General features: G+C 39.7%; 3 protein-coding genes across 6 annotated transcripts in view; 2 read left to right on the top strand and 1 right to left on the bottom strand.

The window, feature by feature from the left end:
- Nucleotides 1-1,289: 1,289 nt before the first annotated feature.
- On the top strand, nucleotides 1,290-7,471 carry cmbl (carboxymethylenebutenolidase homolog (Pseudomonas)). 2 transcript variants are annotated; one of them, XM_036125822.1, is made up of 7 exons: nucleotides 1,360-1,421; nucleotides 2,146-2,191; nucleotides 3,557-3,771; nucleotides 3,871-3,978; nucleotides 4,098-4,240; nucleotides 4,323-4,414; nucleotides 7,008-7,471. In XM_036125822.1, exons 3-7 carry the CDS (start codon nucleotides 3,557-3,559, stop codon nucleotides 7,185-7,187), a joined length of 738 nt encoding a protein of 245 aa, XP_035981715.1. In that variant the 5' UTR covers nucleotides 1,360-1,421; nucleotides 2,146-2,191; the 3' UTR covers nucleotides 7,188-7,471. The 2 variants fall into 2 exon arrangements, with proteins under 2 accessions (XP_035981714.1, XP_035981715.1); XM_036125821.1 differs by lacking the exon at nucleotides 2,146-2,191 and having other exon boundaries at nucleotides 1,290-1,421.
- A 41-nt stretch (nucleotides 7,472-7,512) lies between these two features.
- cct5 (chaperonin containing TCP1, subunit 5 (epsilon)) lies at nucleotides 7,513-11,746 on the bottom strand. Its single transcript, XM_036125820.1, has 11 exons — nucleotides 11,532-11,746; nucleotides 11,071-11,131; nucleotides 10,770-10,934; nucleotides 9,738-9,936; nucleotides 9,400-9,592; nucleotides 9,045-9,194; nucleotides 8,820-8,939; nucleotides 8,500-8,685; nucleotides 8,275-8,412; nucleotides 7,999-8,179; nucleotides 7,513-7,832 (listed from the first exon to the last, which is right to left on the bottom strand). The coding sequence occupies exons 1-11, from the start codon at nucleotides 11,634-11,636 to the stop codon at nucleotides 7,705-7,707; spliced, it is 1,626 nt and encodes a 541-aa protein (XP_035981713.1). The 5' UTR covers nucleotides 11,637-11,746; the 3' UTR covers nucleotides 7,513-7,704.
- Nucleotides 11,747-11,995: 249 nt separating this feature from the next.
- Nucleotides 11,996-24,397, top strand: part of mtrr (5-methyltetrahydrofolate-homocysteine methyltransferase reductase) — a 48,024-nt gene continuing 35,622 nt past the window's right edge. The window contains exons 1-10 of one of the 3 annotated variants that reach the window (XM_036125816.1): nucleotides 12,063-12,081; nucleotides 12,409-12,483; nucleotides 17,841-17,985; nucleotides 18,136-18,289; nucleotides 18,463-18,580; nucleotides 18,665-19,109; nucleotides 19,209-19,322; nucleotides 19,790-19,946; nucleotides 20,106-20,194; nucleotides 22,714-22,894. In XM_036125816.1, the coding sequence (XP_035981709.1) occupies nucleotides 12,410-12,483; nucleotides 17,841-17,985; nucleotides 18,136-18,289; nucleotides 18,463-18,580; nucleotides 18,665-19,109; nucleotides 19,209-19,322; nucleotides 19,790-19,946; nucleotides 20,106-20,194; nucleotides 22,714-22,894 (1,477 nt within the window). In that variant the 5' untranslated portion in view covers nucleotides 12,063-12,081; nucleotide 12,409. Of the gene's footprint in view, nucleotides 12,082-12,408; nucleotides 12,484-17,840; nucleotides 17,986-18,135; nucleotides 18,290-18,462; nucleotides 18,581-18,664; nucleotides 19,110-19,208; nucleotides 19,323-19,789; nucleotides 19,947-20,105; nucleotides 20,195-22,713; nucleotides 22,895-24,397 lie in introns of those variants that run through there. The other 2 variants (XM_036125817.1, XM_036125819.1) reach the window with 2 other exon arrangements.

Raw genomic sequence — 24,397 nt, 5'->3', positions numbered from 1 at the left:
TTCTCTCACCCTTAATCAGTTAAGCTTCTTTAGTTTTGTATGTTTTTATTTGCTTTTGTTTCTTTACTTGACAAATAAGTTAAGCAAATTTGTGTGATTGCTAATAAGATCATTCCATTGCTATCTTAATCACAACAAGGTCCTAGGTTTGAATCCCAGGTTGGGCTCTTTCTGCCAGGAGTTTGCATGTTCTCCCTCCACATACACAGGTTTTCTCAGGGCAGATTCTCATGGTAGATTAATAGGTTACTCTAAATTGCCCTTAGGTATGAGTGAGCACATGCACGGTTGTGTGTCTATGTGCTCTACTGGTGATCTTTCCAGGCTGCGCCTTGCTTCTCGCCCAGTGACAAGTAGAGATAGGCACCTCTGACTCTGCAGGAATAAGTGGGTTTAGAAAAGGGTTGGATACAATACAAATATTTGTATTCACAGTCCTCAGCCATTCTATAAATTACGCAATAAGAGCTCAATGATTAAGGAACAAAAATATCCTTCAGATCTATTTTTATATGATATAGAAGATTATTCCATTTAATTAAAAAGACTAAATAATTTTTTAATACATAAATATAACCTAATGTAAAATATAATTTCCCATATAATGTGAACAGAATGAGTTTAAAAGTGTTGCAAAGTTAATCTGATCTTTAACTGCTTTTATTTTCGCTGCTCATGGCATTATTGGTCAAATATTTTCTGCAGATGATCAACATGGCACTGGGGTCCCCAAAGTAAATTGTGCTCAGGGCCTCATAGAACCTAAAGGGCTTGCCCCAGCGGGAACCGTTTGGTGTATTCTCAGAACCCAAAGTTTTTACAATGTTTATGCCGAGTGTTTTATTTTCTTGAACGATTCTAATAAAACGTAAAAGAGGCCAAAACTTAAATGAATCCATCAATTTTAGTTTTAGTTTTAGGTGTGGAAAAAATACAATCTCTGTTCGTGACATCTGTCTGATAGGCAATTTCAAACAAAAGCATATTGTTAATTTTCAAAGTTAACCAGATCAAATAGTTCATCACAGAAGCAATTCTGTACAGTCCAGTTCTTCCTGGGTAAATAGGGCAGAAAATATCTTCAGTTGAAATATCGTGTTGCTAAGCTCAAATCGCTACTTGTTGCTGCAAAAAAAAAAAAATTGACAAACATTTAACACCAGCATATTTATACAAGAGAATGCAATTTATTTCCGAAATTAATATTATTTGTCCTCCAGCGCGAAGAACGCGTGCTTTTATTTTGAAGGCGGCCGCCAAAACGTGTTGCCTGCTTGACGTTTGTCACGTGACAGGCCACCCTTTATTTACCGTAGCGGCCCATTAATAGTGGCGCAGAAGCTTTACGCCTCTTATTCCGCCCACTTTAACTGTTGCTGCTCTTTGCGAACCCACAGGGAAGAAGACAAAAAGCCAACGCGGTGAGTAACGTCTCTAAATCAGTTCAAAATGATTTTTGAAAAGCTGCAGCGATGTTTGGAGATCAAGTTATTCCCCACATCGGATGTAAATAGTAGGTAATTGTTTGAGATTGTCCTGCAAAGCGCTTTGTCATTCTGTTGCGTAACATGGTAACTTTTTACTTTTAATAATCCTAATTTAATAATTTTGCTACAAGATTTACAGTTCTTATTCTGCGGTGGTGGCATTGGAAAAAATTTGAGGTTTTATTCACAGACTGATTTACACTGCTCCCTATATAAAGTTCAGAAGCGTTGCCGCCAGACAGTTTACTAAAACATAGTTCTCAAATTACATTTCCTTCTTCTTATCTTTCTTTCTTTTTTCTTTTTTTTCTTTCCTTTTTTTTTTTTTTTACCGTAAAAACAAATATGGAGAAAATACGCAATGCATTTTTAACAGCCACATTCCACCATGTTGTTGAAACTGTTAAAAAGCAAGAATATATTTTTTTTCTTAAATCCACGCAGGGGATTAATGAATAAAGTGACCTACTTTAATTAGTTCACTTCTATGGGAACTGTTCCTTTTGTTTCTACTGCTGTCTTTCTCTCTCTCTCTCTCTTACTTTCCTCTGACAGTCCATCTGACTTCCCTTCTTTCTCCCTTCTACAATCGAGCCCTGTTTGTCTTGAACACCTCCCAAAATTTAAACTATGGGCTTCACCTCCTCATGTGATTCAGACCATGATATCAAGAGCATTGAGCAAAGAAGGCTGACCACAGGAAGGTTAGTCCTGCTCTATCAAATGCATTGGGATCTGTTGCACGCAGGCCATTAACATTTCACCTTAATTACACCATCTTGGGTCGTTTAACGACTCACTTGTTCTGCAACTGTAGTGCTTTCATTAGAAACAAATGCCAACAAAAGCATAATACTTTATAAACCGTTTGTTGATTCTAGTTCAAGTATGAAATGAGGGGGGAAATGCCTGTTTCTTTTGTCATCAGAGCACACCCAGTAGTCTGAAAAGTATATGTTGATTGATGAAAGGAGTGGTGACTGACTTTGTCAGAGTGCAGCAGATAACTTGAAAAAACAAAAAAAAAACAAACAAGTTAGCCATTCTTTTTAAATAGCCCAGAGGTCAGGAAGAAAAGAAAGCATCTTGATCTATAAAATTGCATTTGGAATTTAAAAAGTAGGGAGAACCAAATGTGCCACAGTCCTGTTAATAAATCACATTTATTTAATAAAACTGGAAATAAACATATGAATGAATAACATATTAAATCTACGATTGTTCATTAATGGCAATAGTTTATTAAATACGCAAATAATTGCAATTATTGCTTAAAGCATGACTACATTTAATTAACTTAATTTAATTATATTTATATTGTAACTAAAATTAGAAATCATTGTGAGGTAAAATTAGATATAACAACTTAGATTTCACGAAATAATTAAAAGGTTGCAGCTCCCTTAATACACCCTAATATCTGACTGGCTAAGCTGAACAATCCCCATGTTTATTGCACAGTAATTCCTGCCCACAGACTTTGATGATGGGTAAGGCTGATAGATGGATGAGATCATGACGCGACGCAGAACGGGAAGACCAAATAATTCAATATCCAGTGAAATCATTGTACATGATTTGAAATCACAGTGAAACTGTAATTATTTCCTAATTAAAGTCCTCAATTATCTTGCATAGCGCTATCTTTTAAATGACATCTTTATTTGGGTAATGGCTCTTATGGCCCTCCATAAAAAATATTAATTATTTTCCTACACCAACCAATACTTAACTGATCAACCTTGTAATTCCCGTGTTCATAGTGACACGACATATTTCCGTTTGTCATTAGGACAAACCCAGTGGTTTCAGAAGTAAATAATTGATGGAATAATGTGACTCCAGCTGTCTGAAGCAGTAATGTCCAATTGATAAAACCCAGTTATTCCTATTTGCTCCACCTCCTTTTAACAAATTCATGCAATGTCACCCTACGTAGAGGAAATGGCCGTGTAAAAGAACCGGACTACAGAATGTGTTTTGTCCCCTGTTCTTAAAAAAACCTCTGTCCTGACAAAGTGGGACGCTTTGAATCCCCGTGATGGTACTATGTCTGTGTTTGGTATTAGATGGCAAATGAGGCCAAGCCATGCCCCTGTGATATTGGTGACCGGTCTGACTACGGAGGGCTGGGCCAGGAGGTCCAGATCGAGCACTTCAAAGCGTACGTGGTGAAACCCTCCGGCGCGTCGGACAAGGCCGTGATTGTGATCCAAGACATCTTTGGGTGGGAGCTTCCCAACACCAGATACATGGCTGATATGCTGGCTGCCAACGGATACATGTGAGTAAAGCTCGGTACTGCATGTGGACCCATAAAAGGCGTTGGGGGTTGTTGGATTAGTTGCAGTGGTGTTCACTTTGCACATTTCGTCCTGTGCAGTGCTGTTTGTCCAGACTTCTTTGTCGGGAAGGAACCTTGGAGTCCAACCAAAGACTGGTCCACATTCCAGGACTGGCTCAAAGACAAGAAACCAACAGACATTAACAGGTGCGTAGACTCCCAGTTCCGGTTATTTAGGTGGAACACGGCTGGGCATCATGTGGGTAAATGTTTGTCTTTAATCCTTTAACAAAATGCCCCGAGTCTGATGGTCGTTACCTTCCCAGAGAGGTTGATGCTGTGCTGAAGTACCTGAAGGAGCAGTGTGGAGCCAAACGCATCGGAACCGTTGGCTTTTGCTGGGGAGGGGTTGCGACACACTACATATCCTTGCTTTATCCAGAAATCAAAGCTGGGGTGTCAGTTTATGGTATGTTCTTTAATCTGCCGCATATGTAGCATTGTTCATTCGAGTCGGGTTAAGAGCGGGTTGGGCTTGTGTTACTGCGCAGGTATAGTTCGTGAAAGGGAGGACAGGTACGCGCTGAAGAGCCCGACGCTGTTCATCTTTGCAGAAAACGACAGTGTCATCCCTCTTGACCAGGTGCGTACTTTTTCTAAACTTTACACAATTTATAATCTTTAGATTTCATTCTAAAATAGTCATTTTAGTGCTTCTAAAATGAGCTCTTCATCAGTGCCTTACAAAAATATTAATATCCCCTTCACATTACATCCATAAAACTCAGTGCATATCACTAGAATTTTATACAACAGAGAAACGCTACTTGTAAAGTGGAAATGAAATAATTGGGTTATCAGTAATTTTAGAGTTATTTTTTTAAAAGGCAGCTTGCGTTTGTATTCACCCCTCTTTACTCATACCCTTACATTAATCCCATTGCAAGTGAATGCTTCTCGAGACCCGTCAAAGAAAGCCGTTTTTGAATGACGGCATACACCTGGCACACAGATATGTAGAGGGCACACGTGGACGAAGGCTTTTAACTTTTTGGCTGACATGCACAAAGCACTGGAAATAAATATATGAATGAATAACATATTAAATCTATGGTTGTTCGTTAATGGCAATAGTTTATTAAATATGCAAAAATTTGCAATTATTGCTTAAAGCATGACTACATTTAATTAACTTGATTTAATTATATTTATATTGTAACTAAAATTAGAAATCATTGTGAGGTAAAATCAGATATAACAACATCAGCATTTAGACAGTTTCCTGAAATTTCACGAAATAATTAAAGGGTTGCAGCTCCCTGAATACACCCTAATATCTGACTGGCTATGCTGAACAATCCCCGTGTTTATTGCACAGTAATTCTTTGATGGGTAAGGCTGATAGATGGATGAGATCATGACGCGACGCAGAACGGGAAGACCAAATAATTCAATATCCAGTGAAATCATTGTACATGATTTGAAATCACAGTGAAACTGTAAAAATTATTTCCTAATTAAAGTCCTCAATTATCTTGCATATCACTATCTTTTAAATGACATCTTTATTTGGGTAATGGCTCTTATGGCCCTCCATAAAAAATATTAATTATTTTCCTACACCAACCTATACTTAACTGATCAACCTTGTAATTCCCGTGTTCATAGTGACACGACATATTTCCGTTTGTGGGTGAAAACTGATGCTGTACTTCCCCCTTAAAGCCCTCACCACTGTAAATCAGCAGCGTCACCATAATGCTGTTTTTACTTTTTTTTTTTTTTTTTTTTTTTTTTCTAGATCCGAAAAGCTGTTTAGATAGATTTGATGGAAACACTGATGCGGCTTAAACATTAGCAGTCCTGAAAGCAAGCTTGTTAAGGCACAAAAAGACGAGACTAGGATGGAGATCCACCTTCCAACAGGATAAACTAGTTTTAAACGTACAGCCAATGGAAGGGTTTAGATCAGGGGTGTCAAACTCATTTTGGTTGAGGGGCCGCATACAGCTTAATCTGATCTCAAGAGGGCCACACGAGTAAACTCATTGCAAGATTAAATAGAACTAATAAATGTGGACTTGCTGTTGATTTTTATATTAAATAAATTTCACTTTTACACAATATATTATGAATAACTTCAGCGTTTTTAAGAAAGTATGTGCAATTTCAACAATACTTTTACTCAGTTAAACATTTACTTAAGTGCATTATGCATAAGAACTGATCACAGTGATTGTACAATGTTGAAAAACATTTATTCACATTTTTTAGAACTTAAAAACACTCTCCTGCACGACAAAATACCTCAAACAGATAAAAATTAAGAAATGATTTAAAATCAATTTTCCACATCTGAAGCTCAGTGCTACCATCTGCTGATTAAAACACAGCGCCCCTCGTGGACTATATAGGAACTGCAGATTTTCAATTAAACGAAGTACATGTTTTTTTTCAATAACTGTTTTATCATTCTCTTTTATCTCCTCTTTCTTTCACCTTTTTTTTTTTTTTTTTTGGAATTATGATAATGCATTTAGCCACCGGGCCGGACTAAATTGTTCAGCGGGCCGTATGTTTGACACCCCCGGTTTAGATGAAATCATATTTGCATATTCGAGGGGGATCAGACAAACCCCAGACTTAAAACCAACTGAGCATTCGTGACCGCCCCATTTTGCAAATTAAATACATTTATGGAGCCTTGATTCTGAAATGCTTCTCTATGCTTCTTAAATGCAAATTATCTGACTCATCAGTTCATCCTCAGATAGTTGGTCCGACATCTTCAGACATCATGTATCTTTATAACTAAATCTATACTTCCTTAGTAACCTTCTGTCCACTCTAGCAGCACACACACCATCATGATGGAACAATCTCCAGGTTCTTTAAATACTCATCCAACAATGACTGTAGAGGTATCATAAAAATGCATTTTGAATTTCAGCTGTTCTTCAGGGCCTTTTTTTTTTTTAATGGCATCATTTGTTTCATATAGTCACCATTTGTGTGGCTGTCATCTTGGGTCAGGTTTGTCCTATAAAGGACTTTTGATCTAAACTTCCAGTAATGTACTACTTCCTGATGCTCGATCACATTAAAAACTCCAATGATATATATATATTTTGTTTATGGCTCCAGTGTGAGAAAATGCAAAAAGGAGTTCTCAATTATTGTATGTATACCACTGCAAGACCACCGTGTGCTCAAACACTCATTCTTCCGCTCTTTAGGTCAGCGCCCTGGAGGCAAATCTGAAGGGGAAATGCAGCGTTGACTTCCAGGTGAAGACATTTGCTGGACAGACCCACGGCTTTGTCCACAGGAAGAGGGAGGACATCAACCCAGCTGACAAACCCCAAATCGAGGAGGCAAGGAAGGACATGCTCAACTGGCTCAAAAAGTACATCTGAACGAGATGTAAACGAGGCTGTAAATGTAAAGCTTGATCAAATATTGCTGTTCATTTGCAAATATTGCCTTAGAAACCATATCAAGAACCAGATTGTTAAATGTGGCAGATGGGTTATACCAATTTTTTTTGGGTTGATTTTATATCGTGATACAGATGTTTTTATGTTGGGGAATATGCAATCATTTATGAAAAAATATTTTAACCATCGTGAATGTATGCCTTAATCAGACTGAATGCAGTACAGAAACACTATAAACAATAAAAACTGAGTATGCAATGTCACTGACTAGCACTTATTTCATCTCAATAAAAAGTGAAGCACGTTGAAATTTCGGCAGAGCAACGTTTTATTGGTGACTTTGTAACGAATAAAGCTTGAACATTTTGTATCAAATGATAAATAGCAACACGCAGTGCGACGTGGACACGGAGCTTGAGGAAGTGCCAAAGACCTCTGGAACGGCTCACACGTTCATCCCCTGCAGAGCACACCAGAACCGCTTTCCTTCAGAGCTTCAGTCTTCGCTCTCCCCTTGGTTTCGGATGTCATCTATCTTTAGGATCATTTTAACCACCTGGCTAGCCAAAATTATCTGCTGCTTCTTGCCGATCAGGGTCTCGATCACGTGTTGCTGCTTCATGTCTGCCCAGGAGAAACCAAAGCCAATAAACAATTAAGCCAATTAAAAGCAGGGCTGTTGGAAACTGAGGATAAGATTGAAAGTCACGTCGGTAGATCAACAAATAAAATCAAAAAAATTCTCTCAATGGGGAAATTTAGATCAGAGTACAAAGCACAAGCTTCTCACCGTTGGTGTTTTTGTGTAAACAGTCGATGCCGAGGAAAGGGTTGTTCTCCTTGACTTGTCTGGCTCTGACCTCAGCCATGGTCTGGATGGGGTTCAGCCCGCTGTTTTCAGCCAAAGCCATCGGGATGACCTCTAGAGCATCAGCGAACGACCTCATGGCGTACTGTTCCAATGATGGACACTGTAGAAGGAACCACACATTAGTTATAAAAGCTCTAAGCAGCTAACCTGGTGATCATCAAGACTTTTCTGCTGAATCTAGAGTCTAAGTCGCACCTTATCTGCGGCCTGGTTCACAGCGAGAGCACACGCGATCTCTGACGCCCCGCCTCCGTACACGACACGGTTGTCTCTGACCAAATTGCGGATCACACACAGAGCATCGTGGAGAGCACGCTTAGCCTCCTCGATGATCTACAAAGAAACACGAAGGAGTGAATAAAAGAGCGGCACAGTAAGTGCCCAGTTTGCAGGGCGAGGCGAGGCGGCGTAGGCACTCACCATTTTGTTGCCGCCGCGGATGAAAATGGTCACAGCCCGGGTGTTTTTGCATTCCGTGATCACCAGCATGTGGTCCTTGGTCGTGCCAAAGGAGATCTCCTTCACCAAGCCGGCGGCGCCGAGCTTCTCGGGCGTCAGCTCGCAGAACCTCGGCACGATCCTGCCCCCGGTGGCTATCGCTATCAACTGCACCAGAAGCAAAGCAAACGCTTTAGCAGGACAGTACACAAATATAAACAATATACTCCACAATCAATGGGGGAAAAGTTGAAGGAAAGCGTGACTTTGGGGGGTTTCAGCACGTTTTAACCATTTCTTACTTCGATCTCCGGCCCACCGACCCAGCGCACAGCCGGCAGCTCGTTCTGCAGCAGGAGGTGGTTCGCCTCGTCATCAAAGCCCCACTGGCAGATGGCCAAGTTAGCACCAGTGCTTTTAACCTGAAAGTTGACACAATGTTTTAAACTGAATGACTTAACAAGAAGACTTATGTTATTACCACAACTACAATAATCAGCTCAAGCAGAGTCACTTTGGGTGTTTACCTGCTGGATCATCTCCTCAAACTTGTCTTTTTCATATTTCTGGAGGGCCTTGTAGTCCTCAACTGAGGTCACATCCAACTTATGCTTGGTCTTGGGCTTTGGAGGCTCAAACGGGCAGGTTAAAATAGCAATTTTAGCATCTTTTATAGCCTTAAAAAGGAAGAAGAAAAGAAAGTTATTAGTCCGGTTATGATGAAATTAAATCAACATGTGGGTGAACAAATTATCCATCCTGTTTAATTCCTAATCTGATTAAAATAAATCCCAAAATATTCATTTTTATCTTGCGAGTGAGAGATTAAAAGCAGATAATTAAAAGGATTTCTCCTCCTACATTTTTCATACATATGTGTACCTTGGGCATCTGAGGGTGGCTGAACTCCTTGTCAACTATAACGCCCTTGATGAGCTGTGTGTCCTCCAGCTTTCCTCCTACTTTGCCCTCCACCTTGATGAGCTCAAAGTCCACATCCTTCCTTTCCATGTCGGCCACGGTGAGGATGGCGTTCACTGCGATCTCAGCCATCTGTCTGTGGCACCGGTTAATTCTAGAAAGAAAGCACCATTTAAACATAGCATTTTTAAAACTCATTCCCCTCCAACAACTGAGTCAGAAAACAGAATGATGTGTAACTTGACAATAAAAGGTTCTATCAAACCTTTTATCTTTAACCCAAGCACCCTGTGACTTACACTTTTGAGCCCAGCGTTGTCATGGCGGTCTGGATGAGGGGCTCGGTGTTGTTGGGGTCGCAGGGAAAACTTTCGGCCATTTTGTCCAGCGTCTCGATGGCTATGCGTGCAGCTTGGTCGTAACCATCGGAGATTCTGATGGGGTGGATTCCTCGGTCTAGCAGCAGCTCGGCCTCCTCCAGCAGCGCTCCAGCCAGCACTAGAGAAGCAAAAGATAAAATAAACATGTGGACTGAATTAAAAGATGGAAAAAAAACTGGCAATGCCTTTTTTATTCCAGCTTTACCAGGAATGCAAGAATGACATTTAAAACACGTCTCCCTATGTGTGTATGCATGTTCTTCAGTATGAGAACGATGTTCAGTTCCGGCTTCAGGTTAGGTGACAATAAAAACAGAGTTCTGACTTCTTTCAAGGATCATTGATTTAACATAGAAGCAGAGCATGATGGATCCCACACCTTTAGTTTTTAAAGCGCTTCTAAAGTACCAAAGCGTTACTCCCCCCACATCAAATGGTTTGATTCCAACCCGACCCATTTGGTGCATTCCTTCCCCTTCCTGCTACATATCAAGCAATAAATAAGGGCCACCAGCGCCACAACAACAAAAATAACCAAGACAGAAGCAATCATTAAAGCTAGCTGTTCTGCAAATAACAGGAAGAGGTTACTTTCTGCAATGGATCTGATAGAAAGAGCTACTTCATCCTTTCGGGTTGCAAAATGAATGAAGGTCTCTACTTATTCATTTCTGGTTCAGCCCCATCATGCCTGACATTCATAGCATACCTATAAGATTTCTTTAGAGTATAAAGTGTTACTTTTGTTGCATCCAATGTCAAATGTGGCTGCTTAAAAAGGAAATTACACTGCTTTTGATTTATTTTAGATTTATTTTATTTTATTTATTTTTTAAAGCTGTGCCGGCAGCCCTACCGGATGTGTATTCATGTGTCCCTGCCACTGTTTTCTGAACCAATCCTTCTAGCAGACGGCATTCAGATGCACTGTCAAGCATTCAGGTAACGCACCGACAACTCCAGTAGTTCCATCGCCAATCTCATCATCTTGGGACTTGGACAGCTCCACCATGAGCTTGGCGATCTGGTGGTCCACGTCCATCATGCTGAGGATAGTGGCTCCATCGTTGGTGACGGTCACCTCTCCATCCTTGTCAACCATCATTTTGTCCAGACCTGATTGAGAATCGTTATAGAGGGATGTTAATATCTTTAACCATGTATATTATAAAAAAAAATAGATAGAGATTTATAATAAAGCCCCACAGTAAACACTCAACATCTAAGCAGCTGAAATGACAGCTCAACGTACCGTTCGGTCCCAAAGATGTTTTCAGCGTAGAAGCGACTGCTTTGCCTGCCATAATGTGAGACTGTAAAAAAACAAAAACAGCATTTACATGTTAGCAAACAATTTAATATTTCATTTTCCGCACTAAACAAGTTGTCACCCAGGATGCTGATCTATACAGAGGCAATGCGCATCACCATGCACCGTTGTGGGCAGAGCTTCTGCGAAGCAACACCCCCTGGCTGAACGCCTTGCACGGAGCACATGGGCCTCCATGCTAGCATGACCACTTGCAAATCCGGCTAGCGTTGTCGCGACACTACTGCGCATTCCGCTGGCTTTCCGCGGCTAATAGGAGCATGGACGCAAGCCCTTATGTATAAACCCCTCTTGTACTCAACCCCAGTAAAAAATGAACCGGTATAACGGACAACTCGTTAGCCGCGATGCTAGCTTTTTTTTGGCTAGCTAGCCCATTGTACCTTCAATGCGTCAATGCCCGTTAGCCGAGTCTTCTTGTCCTGGTCTTTGATGATGATGAAGGGCCTGCCATATTCATCAAATGCCAGAGTGCCCAGAGAGGACATGGTGACGGAGGATTTAGGAGACGCGATAGGCGCTCAGCAGTTAGAAAAGCGAGTTTTACTGATATTAAGCTGGAGTGTTACTGGACTGCAAGTCGCGCAGATCTGCCGGCGACTTCTGGAAGGCTCCACGGGCGGGGAGGGCGGAACCAAGTACTCAGAAATGCGCCTTACCGAATGCTAAATAACGGTCTCATAAAGGTACAGTGCACTCCGGTGCATAAAAACGCAAATTATAAGAGTTATAAATATAATATTTTAGTTATGACGGCCATTTGAAAGAATAATATTATTGTAAGAAAAAGTTTTTTGTTTTTTTTTTTGCAACTTGGTTCATTCCGTTCACGCTCAATCTCAGTACGCGCACTGATCTCGCGTGAATTCAGAGAAAAATAAGAGTCCACGTAAAGGTGTTGACGAAGTGAATTAGTAAAGCCACGTTAAAAAGGTAAGACTTGCTCTGCAGAACAAGCTTCCGTTAGTTATATTGTATGTTATGCGGAAACTGGAAAATAGTATTTACTTTTTGGACGAACGGAACCAAATGTTTACGTAAAGAGTCAACGGTCCGCCGGAGTTAAAATCAGTTTACTCGAGTTTATGGCGTGCTTTAACTTTGTTTTATGTGTACGGTGGGTGCTCTCATTTCGGTATTTAAGGGACAACATCTAGAAATGTTGCTCCCACGTGTGCTGTTATGGTAACTTCTGTCAGACGTCTGTGTGTGTGCGGCTGTCGACGTGAACGTCAGACGCAACTTCCGGATTGCTGGTAGTATGGTTCCGGCCAGGCTGCGGAGGCTCTACCCGGCTAGGAAAGTGTTTCTGGGGCTGTCTGTTCAAGTATGTTGGTAAGAGGATCGGTCTGGTGCAACTCTCTGAAACCGAGTGGATGATCTGATTTTTATCTGTTGTCATCGATCAGTAGCGGTTCTGTTTAATTGGTCATGCTCGTTGCTGTAATTGAAACTGGTTATTTATTTATTTTTATAAATAAATAAACTTCAGAATTTCAAATGCAACTTATGGTGTGGCTAAACTAAAAATGCACTTTGAAGGTGTTAAGTATTTTTGCCATGAGCTTACGCTCCATGCCAAAGCAGGGGTGTAGTTACAGATTTAGACATAAGTAACAGAAGGAAAATGTATCATGTTACTCCATCTTTACATTACTGAACTGTCTCTCTGTTTTATGGAGGGATTGTTTTTAGTCTAGTTTTTCGCCTATAAGGGACTGAGTGGTCATGAATTAATGTGAAAATGATTGTAAGGCATACAAACTGTTCTACCTCTCAGATCCTCTCGGCTTAACAAAGGCAGGTTTTCTCAGCGGTCTTAGGACCACAACTATACAAGATAAACACTAAGGGTGCATATCAGTGCAAACAGGCTTAAATCAAAGGCAAGCGGACTTTTGCTCAGTTGCTCTGAAAATGTTTCAACGCCTATCCAGTAGTCCTTGCTCATTTGCGAGCCACAAGAACTGAAAGAAACTCCTGGACAGGTGTTGAAACGTTTTCAGAAAAACTGAGCAGAAGTCCCCCTGGCGCCTATTTGCTGTTTCTAAGGATGGAGAAACCTATATTAATCAGAAATATTACTGTTTGGTAAACATCTTTTAATCTGATTACTTTATTGTCTTTTATGTACAAGATCTTGGAAAAGTATTCACGCCCCTTGAACTACTTTACATATTGTCAATGGTATAACCAGTCATTAATGCATTCTATTGGGCTTTAATGTGCCAGACCAGTAGCGTCCAAACTGTTTGCCACGTACATGGGCCATATGAGCATTATTGAGGGCCAAAAATTAAGATTTCTTTCTTTTTGCAAAATGCTTTTTTTTTTTCTTACAAATAAAAGTAAAGTGTAATATTTTAATAAAATAAAGCTGTCTGATTTCTGTAGAAAGGGGAGCTGTAAATTATTACTGATCTATAACATAACATCTCCCAGGTTTGCCTTTAAAAAAAAAAAAAAACAAACAAAACAAAGAACTTGCAAATAATGATTCAAAACTATTTTTTTTCCTATTATCTTTGGCTGGATATTTTAAATTTATTCTCGGGTTCAAAGAACAGGAAATGGGTTACTCTTACTTCAGAAAGTCACTAAAGTGTTTGAGTGCAAGTCACTAAAGGTTTCTGATTCCTTTTTACTATGAAATTGAATTAAAGGCAAAACATCTGACTGACAAAAGATGAGTAATTTGTGGTGTGTTTTTCATTTTTGCGAGACTTTAATGTTGATCTTCTTTGAAAAGCATTGCATCAGTAAAGATCTCACAGCAAGATCTCTTTTTTTCCCCACTGCATCAACCTCCAACCTTGAGGTGTGAAACCAAATTGGTGCCATGTTTGTATAGCAGCCGAGGGCCTCTTGACTGTACCCTGGACACCCCTGTGCTAGACTAACACAAAGTGGTGCATAATCATGAAAGTGAAGGAAAATGGTGAAATGATGAAACATCAGACTTAGACAACTTTATTGTCATTTTGTATGTACAGAGTGCATACAGAATGAAATTTCGTTGCATACAGCTTACAAGAGTATTGTGAGATTCCAGGTGGAATACGGCAACATTACAATATAAAGTGCAGCAGTGATCAACAATGTAAACAATGCAGGAGAAAAACAATGTGCAATCACGGTATGCAGGAGAATGTTCAAAACGTTTTTATGTGCAAAAATAATGGTGCAGGATAGTGTGGTGTTCATTTGTATTCAGACCTGGTAGAACTGCCTATTCACTGAGATTATAGCTGTAAATCCTTTGCGGTACATTGTTGTTAGCTGTAAAGACTGACATTTAGCTATTTTTTGTCTTTACAAAGTAGTAACCTCAGGTAGTTTGGGTGGAGGGCATCTTTGAACACCAGTTTTCAAGCATGGACACTGACTCTTAATTGGTTTAAAGTTTGGAGTATGACTGAGGTACTTAATAATGAGCTTTGATCCAAACTAGGGATGTGACAGTATGATAATTCTTGCATCATTATTGCATATAAATTCATCCCAGTTATCATTATTATCACAGTTTTATTAAAATCGCCTGAAATCAATCTATCTATCTATCTATCTATCTATCTATCTATCTATCTATCTATCTATCTATCTATCTATCTATCTATCTATCTATCTATCTATCTATCTATCTATCTATCTATCTATCTATCTATCTATCTATCTATCTATCTATCTATCTATCTATCTATCTATCTATCGAAGGTAAAAAGAGGCTCTAAGCATTTTAAAACAAGTTTAAAAATGTGTGTTTTGCAGTTCAGGTTGAAGTAAATGTGTCTGAGGCTCCTAATCAAGGCTTTGCTGGACATCCCGTTGTTTGCTGTAAAACCCTCTGGAAACCTCAAAAAGCTTTGCATTATTTTGTCTGTCTTACCGAGTCTACAAGCAGACCCCCAGCTACAATACTGGCAGTTCAAGGAATCTGAGAAGTCAGGAACAAGTTAAAGAGACTCACCTTACCAGACCTCTCCAGAGATCACTAGCATACGCCTAAATGTTTCAGATCAGCCTCTAGGGTGCTGGAGGCTGAGGCTCTCTCGTGTAGTTTTCTCCTGCATGTAGACAAATAAAAACATCTCTAAAAAGCTTCTATTAGGGCTAAGCAATATAGAAAAACAAGCATATCAATAAAATAGAAACCATATTGATCGAGATTGTGCAATAATCCTGAAAGAAGTGACTTCTGCTGCTATTGCCACCTGAATATATGTCAATACATATGTATATAAGTCACCGTGAATGTACATAAGACATCCTCTGCCTTATTTCTATTTTGTATTTTTTTATTCTTATTTTTCTTATCTACTTCTTTTTTTGATCCACTGTATAAACGAGGACACACTGTATATAACTGATGCACATTGTCCTACTTTTGGCACCTTCTTCTGATTATTGATTACTGAACTGATGTGACAAGTGAATTTCTCCAATGTGAGATCAATAAAGCCTATCTTATCATATCTTGATAATCTTCAAAAATTTCCAAATCTATACTTAAGTGCAGCCCTAGCCATTTTATGCTGTTGCTCAGCGACCTAGTGACACAGAAGCTGAATTCAAACTCAACCCTTTATTCAACAAACTTTTTTACCAAAACTGCAAGTATTTAAAAAAGAACACCTGTTTCATTGAACTCTTTGAAGGGGGTTTTGTGTTTGTGATTTGTTGGGAGGATATAACAACTCTAGTACTAACCTACATTTAAGTTTAAATTAAGCATTATTAGTTCAACTTTGTAGTCCAACTGTTTTTAATATTTGCTTTTAATTTCTATTTTCCCATGTTTTATTTTGTTTCTACATTTAATTCCAACTTGCTTTTATTCTGTTTTATTTTCCTATATTTTAATCATGTAAAGCACTTTGCATCATCTTTGTACTGAAATGTGCTATACAAATAAATGTGCCTTGCCTTACCTTACATGAGAGGCTAGAATGCATATAATCCATATAACTTTTTATGGACCCTGTTTTTGCTATCGGACCACACGTCTATCGATCGACTTATATTGTTACTGAACTATGGTCCAGTCCTAGCCTCTGTGCAAAAATTCAAAATAAAGGACAAATGATAAATGTAGTTTTTTAGCGCTTGGTGTTCTCTGTTAGCCGGAACAGCCTAATCTTACTGAGCATCTGAGAGGCTGTGTGAGATGAGCAGTAAAAACAAAGTGAGGATTTTATTGTTGTGGTTATCACATACAGTTTTATTAATCGTTTTGTCCTAAAATGGTAAAACTAACTGTTGGGAGGTTTCTAAAGTAATTCTTTTTAAAGTAGGTCTTGCTGTATGTTTAGGGCTCTGGTCCTTCTAGACCACATGTGTCAAACTCAAGGGCCGCGGGCGCAATCCGGCCCCTCAACGCAATTTCTCTGCCTCTCAAGAGCCAAAAAAGGCATATCATGTCATAAAGTAGAAGCATATATCCTTTTAAAGTGTATAATGTAGCTAAAACTGTGCCTCCTTTAGGGAATGTTGATTTTTTTTATTGTGTAGTAACAGCATCCTGCCACTAGACGTCAGCGTTTCCACATTAAACCAACCCAGAAATGTACAAAAAGAGAAAAAGAATGATGCAGAATGATGGGTTTAAAGTGTAATTCATCCTAATATCAACTTTGTTTTGCAGATAAACTGTTTAAATTGGGCCTCTGGGTGATACTTTTATGTTACTGTGCATTTTATTTACATTTTTATGTGAACTGAAATGAAATTATGAAATCAAATGTTTCATCTATACAGGTGCAACCGGCCCTTCTAGTGACTTAATGATGCCAAAGTGGCCCAATATAGAAATGAGTTTAACAGACATTGAACCTCCTCTCTGGTCTTGAGTTTTTTGCAGCCCCTAACTGGCTGTCTCAATGAGAGGTTTGCAGCTTTGGATATTTTTTATGATTTATAACCTGCTTCACAGTATTTCTACCCCTGAGCTGTCTGCTGTGCTCCTTGGTCTTCATCACGCTGTTTGTTCTGATCTTCTCTAACAAACCTCCGAGGCCTTTAACAGAACAGCAGGGTTTATACTGGAATTAAATTAGGAACAATTAAACAGCTAATTAAGGAGACTCTCGAAAGCTTCTGGTTGCACAGAGTGAACACAGAAAGCAAACATACATGTCAGATACACATTTATAAACATTTCGTAAACATTTGTCCTTCCGAATGTAATCCCAGTCAAGTTCATTATAGGTTGTGGATGTAACGTTCTGTCGTTTCTTCTTTTATGTCACACATTTATTCTAATGCGCTTGTTCTTTAGTTTTCTTCTTCCTTTCACCTTTTATTTAATTGCTCTTATTTTCTTTCAAAGCATCTGGATTTGCCTTTTTAAAGGAATGGTGCCAAAGTACCCTTGACTTCCCCTGATAATCTATCATTGGAGCAAAAGAACAGTAAACTGTGTATTTATTATAATTTAAAGTGACTTTTGAAGGGGTTTCCTTTACGCTATGCTCAAACAGTAACATGTTTATGACAGATGCGCGTTGTTTCACGCTTGCTTCGTCCTTCAAGTGTTTATTCAGACAGATGTATAGATCTTTTTTTTTGACAAAACTAAGGTATGACTAAGGAACTAAGGAACTTCCGGTGAAAATGTGGTGACAGAAAAAGATTGATTCCTTAAATGTATTTATAAAAATGATAAACAAGACCTTATGTCTCCCTGTCTTTTCTAGCATGCCTCGTGAGGCCAAAGCTCGTTTTGTTTTGCTGTACGGCTCTCAGAAGGGTCAAGCTCAGTCCATAGCCGAGGGCGTCGCCGAGGAGGCTGAGGAGCGCGGGCTGGTGGCAGACCTCTGCTGCCTGGACCAGAGCGAGAAGGTATCGGCCAACGGTCTTACACCAGCCAGAATGTAACTCTTGTACTGCTTGAGTTCTTGGACCCATTCGCAACAACGTCAGGATTTACCTGAATCACCTGAATTTTTTGGAGGAACACTAATAACTAGTTTGCAATATATCTGGTTCCAGTACAACTTGGAGACGGAGAGGGCCCCAGTAGTCTTTGTGGTGTCCACCACTGGAGACGGGGAACCTCCGGACAATACCCTACGGTTTGTGAAGAGCATCAAGGAGAGGACCCTCTCCCCTGACCACTATAAACACCTTTTATATGCACTTTTAGGTACATCCTTTGCACCAGGGCATCAAGCAATTCTTTGTGTCGGTCGTCCGTCAAACTTTAATCGGCTCTGTAACGTTTTATAAAACAGTGGTTTTGGCAAATGTGAGCTCAGATCCCGGAGCATCATCAGTGTTTTTTTTTTTTTTCTTTTTTTCCCTCTCCGTCGGCTCCAGCTTTAGGAGACACAAATTATGCAAATTTCTGCAACTGCGGGAAGACAATCGAACGCCGCCTTCAGCAACTCGGAGCCAAACAGTTCTACCCGACGGGGTATGCTGACGACGGCGTAGGGTGAGTAGGCGCCCGGCTCGGATCGCGCTCTTCTTCTCCGTGCCGCGGGTGGTGTTTAATCCTGTTGGTGCTGTTTTCTCTAAGGTTGGAGCTTGTTATCGACCCTTGGCTCGAAGGACTGTGGAACGCCATTAAAGACGCCTTATCAAAAATGGCTTCTGATGGAAATAGAGACGATGCTGCCAGGGAAATCCCTGACCCGTCCTTACCGGACGTCCAGTTAAACCTCTTGAGCATCGGTGATAAACAGAACCGCGAGCCAGACTCTGAATATGCACCTCCTTCGGTCGTTTCTGATGCCAGGCCAGCTTCGTCTGCTGTGAGCGCTGGTTTAACGTCCCGGCCTACCTCCGCCGTCTCCACGTCGACACCGAAAACTCAGACCCGCGGCGAAGGAGCCGCCCACGTTTCCTTGGCAGCCTCTCTGAGGAGCTCCCTGCCGCCGCTTTCCGAGTCCTCACTGAACGTCCCCGCTCTACCTCCACCATACCTAGATGTTACTTTTCAGGAAACGGACGCTGTGGAACAGGTGAGGAATTTTCAAGATAGGAGTAATAAGCAAGTGTATCTGCTATACTTCACCTTTTATCCCATCAATACCTTTTTTTTCTTTTTTTTTTTACCCCAGGCTTTTGAACCATCAAGCAAGGAGACTCTTTATCAGGTGCCCATCTCCAAGGCGGTTCAGCTGAGCAAAGGAGATTCGGTGAAGACAGCCCTTCTGCTGGAACTGGACATTTCTGTAAGCATCACAATGCAGTGGCCTCCCCGCGTATTGATCCCCCCCCCTGGCAAAGATCTGTAAAAAAGCCTAAAAGTAAATTCATCTTTTGTTGCATAAGCTCACCCTGAAATTTTTTAGAAACTTGCAACCTTTAATTTGAGCACATTTATTCAATCTCTTATGCTGTGTTCGCTTCAGCACACCCTACAGGTTTTCTGATGCATTTAGCTTTTTCCTTATTTGTGAAGATCTACACTCATCTGCTTTACAGGAATATATGTTATATTCAGCAGCTTTTTTTCCCGAATGAATAAATCTACTCAAACGGTCTAAGTTTTCAGTGTTACATTATGCTACCATAAGAAAAGATGAATTTATTCCAAGGCCTTTTAGAAATCAAACTAGGTGGGGAAGTTTCTGTGAGTTTGGTTGTTCTGACAAAAGGATATGACTGCTGGTTCTTACATACATTTTTTTGTCACCAGGGTTGCCCATCCCTGACCTATCAGCCTGGAGATGCTTTTGACGTGTTCTGCCCAAACAGGGCAGAAGAGGTGGACCAGCTGCTCCACAGACTCGGCCTTCAGGACCAAAGGAACCATCGCGTTCAGATCACCCTAAGAGAGGATACAAAGAAAAAAGGCAAGATCACTAAAGTTTTTCTTTTTGATTTAGGGACCATTCTTTTATATGAACATGATCCAGCAAATCTCATGTTAATTTATGCTTTTTTGATAAGGATTCTTGGTTAAAAAAGGTTATTTTTTTCCTTCTGAGATTTTCTTTTCTCCCCTTTTAAAGGCGCTCAGGTGCCGCCGCACATCCCCCAGAACGTCCCGCTGCTGTTCCTGCTCACTTGGTGCCTTGAGATCAGGAGCGTTCCTAAGAAGGTACTGCATGCCCCAAGGTTGCTCTACAGGCGCTCGCTCCGTTCTAGTTTACTCAAGTTTAAACATGTACGTGTTGTCGCAACCACAATAAGAGGACACACCGATTTCAGCAGCCAATTATGCTTTTTTTTATTACATCACTTTAAGTTAAGCAAAAGGGGCAATTAATAAAAAGTAATTATAGAACAGGGCGTGCATCAGTAAGCCAGTTGTGTTTGGGCTGGGTTTTGTTTTTACTAAAGCGTGAATATGCAATTAGTTGCCTGGTGTAAAACAAAGACACTCAAACTGCGTGCTGAGGGGACAGCCTCGGTCCTCAAAGTTGCCTTAAGGTGTAAATTATAACATTAATATGTTTTTAACAAGTTTCTAAAACAAAGTTACTATGTTACTCATGATTTAATCCAATGAGCTGTTTGTTTCTTGGTTATATTTAGTTTGTAATTATAAGGCTAAAAGTAGAAAAAAAAAACTCCTTCTGGAACATCCTGCTTGTTTCTTTTTAGGGGATTAACGTAAATTTATTTCTCCATAACTGGCAAACTTTAACTGTTCTTGTCATTTGGAGTAGATGAAATTAGTTATGTAATGTGATCAAAATGTAGCTGTTTCTTATCATTTTAGTGACTGAAGCTACTGGAGCTCAGTGTCTTTGTTAGGGAAGGCAGGAGCTCAAACTTTGCTTTGATAAGCGCAGTGAAGGCTGACTTTACCGAGTCTGGGGCTGAACTTAAAATATTCATCAAACTTTTCAGGTTGCCCGTGGCGCTGTAGAATTAAAATCGCATTAAGAGTGTGAAAATGTCAAAATGTGGCAGTCCTGAGCTGTGAAAAAATGTCTGAGGCTCTGGCCGGGGAATGTGTTCTGTACGAGTTTCAGCCTTTTGTTGCAGGTTTTATTTTTGGAGATTGTTGTTTTACTCTTTGCTAATGCAGATCTCAAAACACCTACCTGTAGTCCTGTAGTCATTATTTTTAAAGATTGAATCATGTTCATATTTATCATGAAAGTATCATTTCACAATTTGAAATGTTTATCTTGGAGAGCGTCAGCAGTTCAGTACTTAGAAATTACAAAATAAGTTACAAAGATAAAGCAAGCTGGTTAAAATGATCAGTTTTATTGCATATATATATATATATATATATATATATATATATATATATATATATATATATATATATATATATATATATACGTTAACATGTGGCTATTTCTATTTTAATATAGAGATCCAATAGCTAAATGTCCATATGATGTATTATTGAGGATTAAGAGAGCTTTGCCAAATGTTGAACATATTATTGGTGTGTAGGAACTTTAAATCAGTTATCCATGACTTGTTAATTATACAGGGGATAAATATGATGTGACACAAAACATCAGCTGTTTAAGCCAATCTTCAAAACAGGAAAGACAAGAGAACTTGACATTCAAATAGGGCACACGTGTGTCGATCTTCACAGGGTCGAGAGATTTCTACAAAAACTCTAAACTTGTCCGTATCTGCAGCCAAAGCACAAACGAACAAGTGTAAAACAACTGAAACGTGACTTGATGAGGACCCAAATTTATCTGGCCAATGAGGAACTCACTGTCTATACTAGTAGTGGTTTCTTTGTGCCACAAAAAAAACCCAAAACATCCATTTTAATGCTTCTTACGCTTCCAATTAATGTTTGAACTCCTATCTGCTGACTTGGAAAGTTATCAATCCCATTTAATAAACAATTGTTCATTTAAACTATTTAGTTTAATAACTCATTAAATATGCTATAACTAAATGCTCTTTGATTTGCTGAAAGATAACCACCTCTGCGTCTCAGGAATCACAGTAACAGGATCCCGTTCCAGTGATGGTGATGTGCGTCTCGACTTTGTTCTTCAGTCAGTAAAACTGATCATTTTAGTTTAAAACTTCAGTATAAATTTGTGTTTCCCTGGATGTTCTTGCAGCTGATTTTTCACAACGCAGTGAATGCATCCAACGAATCTCTGCATTTACACAACTCTAACCTGCCTGAGATTATTCAACCCACTTAAGCGTAATTAATGTTTTATTTTTCCCCCCAACTCTGGTTATCATTTTAAATTGATTCACGGGTATAGAGGGAAGTTGAATAATCACTTCAAAATTAGTTTTTTTTTTAGTGCTTCCATTTGAAGTCTTTTAATTGAAAACACAGCCTACGGTTTGGAAAGGAAATAATTCAGAATTATCTGGCATTTAATTTTAAACTTTAACATGGCTTTCCCAACTAAAACTCAATACCTGATTACCGTAATGGGCTCTCAGGATTCTGTTTGAGCATTAAAAGCCTGCCTTTCGCTCAGGTTTAATGACTTTTAATAACGGCTGAGGCAGTGCCACATTTATTAAACTCGCATAACTAGTCTATAATCAAAGTCTTCTGCTGTAGTTTTTGACGTTCGTCTGTAGTGTCATTTAATGCACTGACATTTGCTTCTGTGGATAAAACCTTCGTTATGAACAAAGTGTTTTTTGTGTTTTGTGGAGGCTTTCCTGCGGGCGCTGGTGGAGCACACGTCAGACAGCGGCCAGAGGAGGAGACTGCAGGAGCTCTGCAGCAAGCAAGGCGCCTCGGACTACAGCCTCTATGTGCGAGAGCCGAGCCTCAGCGTGTCGGAGCTCCTCGCGGCGTTCCCGTCCTGCTCGCCTCCTCTCAGCCTCCTCATAGGTCAGACATGGCGTCGTTTACCCACTCGTTTCCGTGCATTTTCCAGTTCTGATTACACGCTGGCGTGCACTCGTCGTGGGCAGAGAAGCTCTGCTGCGTTGTGCCTGCAACAAACAAATCAAGTTGTGTTTTTAAAAGCAATAAGGGGATACACACGTTATAGGTGCAGGCTCAAATATATACCTACACCACAACTTATACTTGATTTCACGTTTCTTATCTAGCTTTGTAGTCATTATTAATGTCTTAGTACAATTCTCCTCGGATTTTTGGCCACTCATTTGCTGTCTTTTACAGAGTAGTCCGTTCATTTAGCCTCGTTTATCCATTCCAAAACCATTTTCAGTGTGTGTGGGATCATTGTGCTGTTGGAACACCCTGTCATGTCTATGTTTCCACCAACTAGCTGTTGATTTGAGGAGAAGCTATGAAATGTGGCGGTAGTTAGTCATCATATCTCATTGCTCCAGCTACTTTGTGTGCTGATTTGTAAAATACGTCTCTACCACTGGCAGACAAACAGCCCCACAGCGTGAGGTTGCCACCCCCATGCTTGTCTGTGGGGATGTTGTTCTTAGGTTTGAAAGCTTCAAATTGACTTCTCCATACAATGCACTGCAAAAAGGAAACTAAAAGTAAGTAACATTTCCTTGATTTGAGTGTATTTTTCCTTGATTTGAGCAGGCAAATAAGGTTGTCTGCCTGTGGAATAAGATTGTTGCACTTAAAATAGGAACAATTAATCTCCATCATCTTATTTCGTCTTATTGTGTTGGCAAATAGTTGTATTTACCTGCTCAAATCAAGGAAAAATACACAAATTTCAATTTATTTTTTATTTTTTAGTTCCCTTTTTTCCAAAAAAAACCTCATTCTTTTTACTGTAGAAGGTATTTTGCTCGTCCATGTGAGCAGCTGTGAGTTTTAGTTTTAGTTTAGTTTAGGATGAAGAAGTCGATTTTCGAGCCGTTGTCAGCAACCTCTAAGATAATGGCCTTGAGGAAAGCCCTTTACTGAATATATTAACCAAATATCTTCTCATCTGTGTGTTGTAGTTTGGGTCACAAGGCTGAAACCATGATTTGGTTTTCCGACAGTACAAAGATGCCAAACGTTCATCATTAAGAATTTAAGATGGCCTTCCTAAAGCCCCGACCTCAGCTGTTTTTGAAAAATTATAACCTCTAGTTAAAGCCAGCTCTTGCTGGGAAAGCAAACAATTGAAAAGTTGTCTCTGATCTGATTAGAAATGAGCTTCTGAACCACATTTATCCTAATTCTAGTGGTGTCTCTGCCTCTGTGTGTGTGTGTGTTTTGTGTGTATGGTAACTTAAACCACCATGGATTAGATAAAAGCTACAATAAATTCAAATTAATGCCCCTAATTCGTTTGAAAATGCATTGAGGTTGTACGTTATATACCGGGAATATAAAAAACAGGGCTAAATACTGCTTTTGTCTGTCATTTTTCCTAACAGGCTACAGGAAAAAAAAAATCCCTGA

The sequence above is a fragment of the Fundulus heteroclitus genome, chromosome 21 (assembly GCF_011125445.2).
Source record: "Fundulus heteroclitus isolate FHET01 chromosome 21, MU-UCD_Fhet_4.1, whole genome shotgun sequence".
Classification (NCBI taxonomy): domain Eukaryota; kingdom Metazoa; phylum Chordata; class Actinopteri; order Cyprinodontiformes; family Fundulidae; genus Fundulus; species Fundulus heteroclitus.
This window is presented reverse-complemented; position numbering and strand designations above follow the sequence as displayed.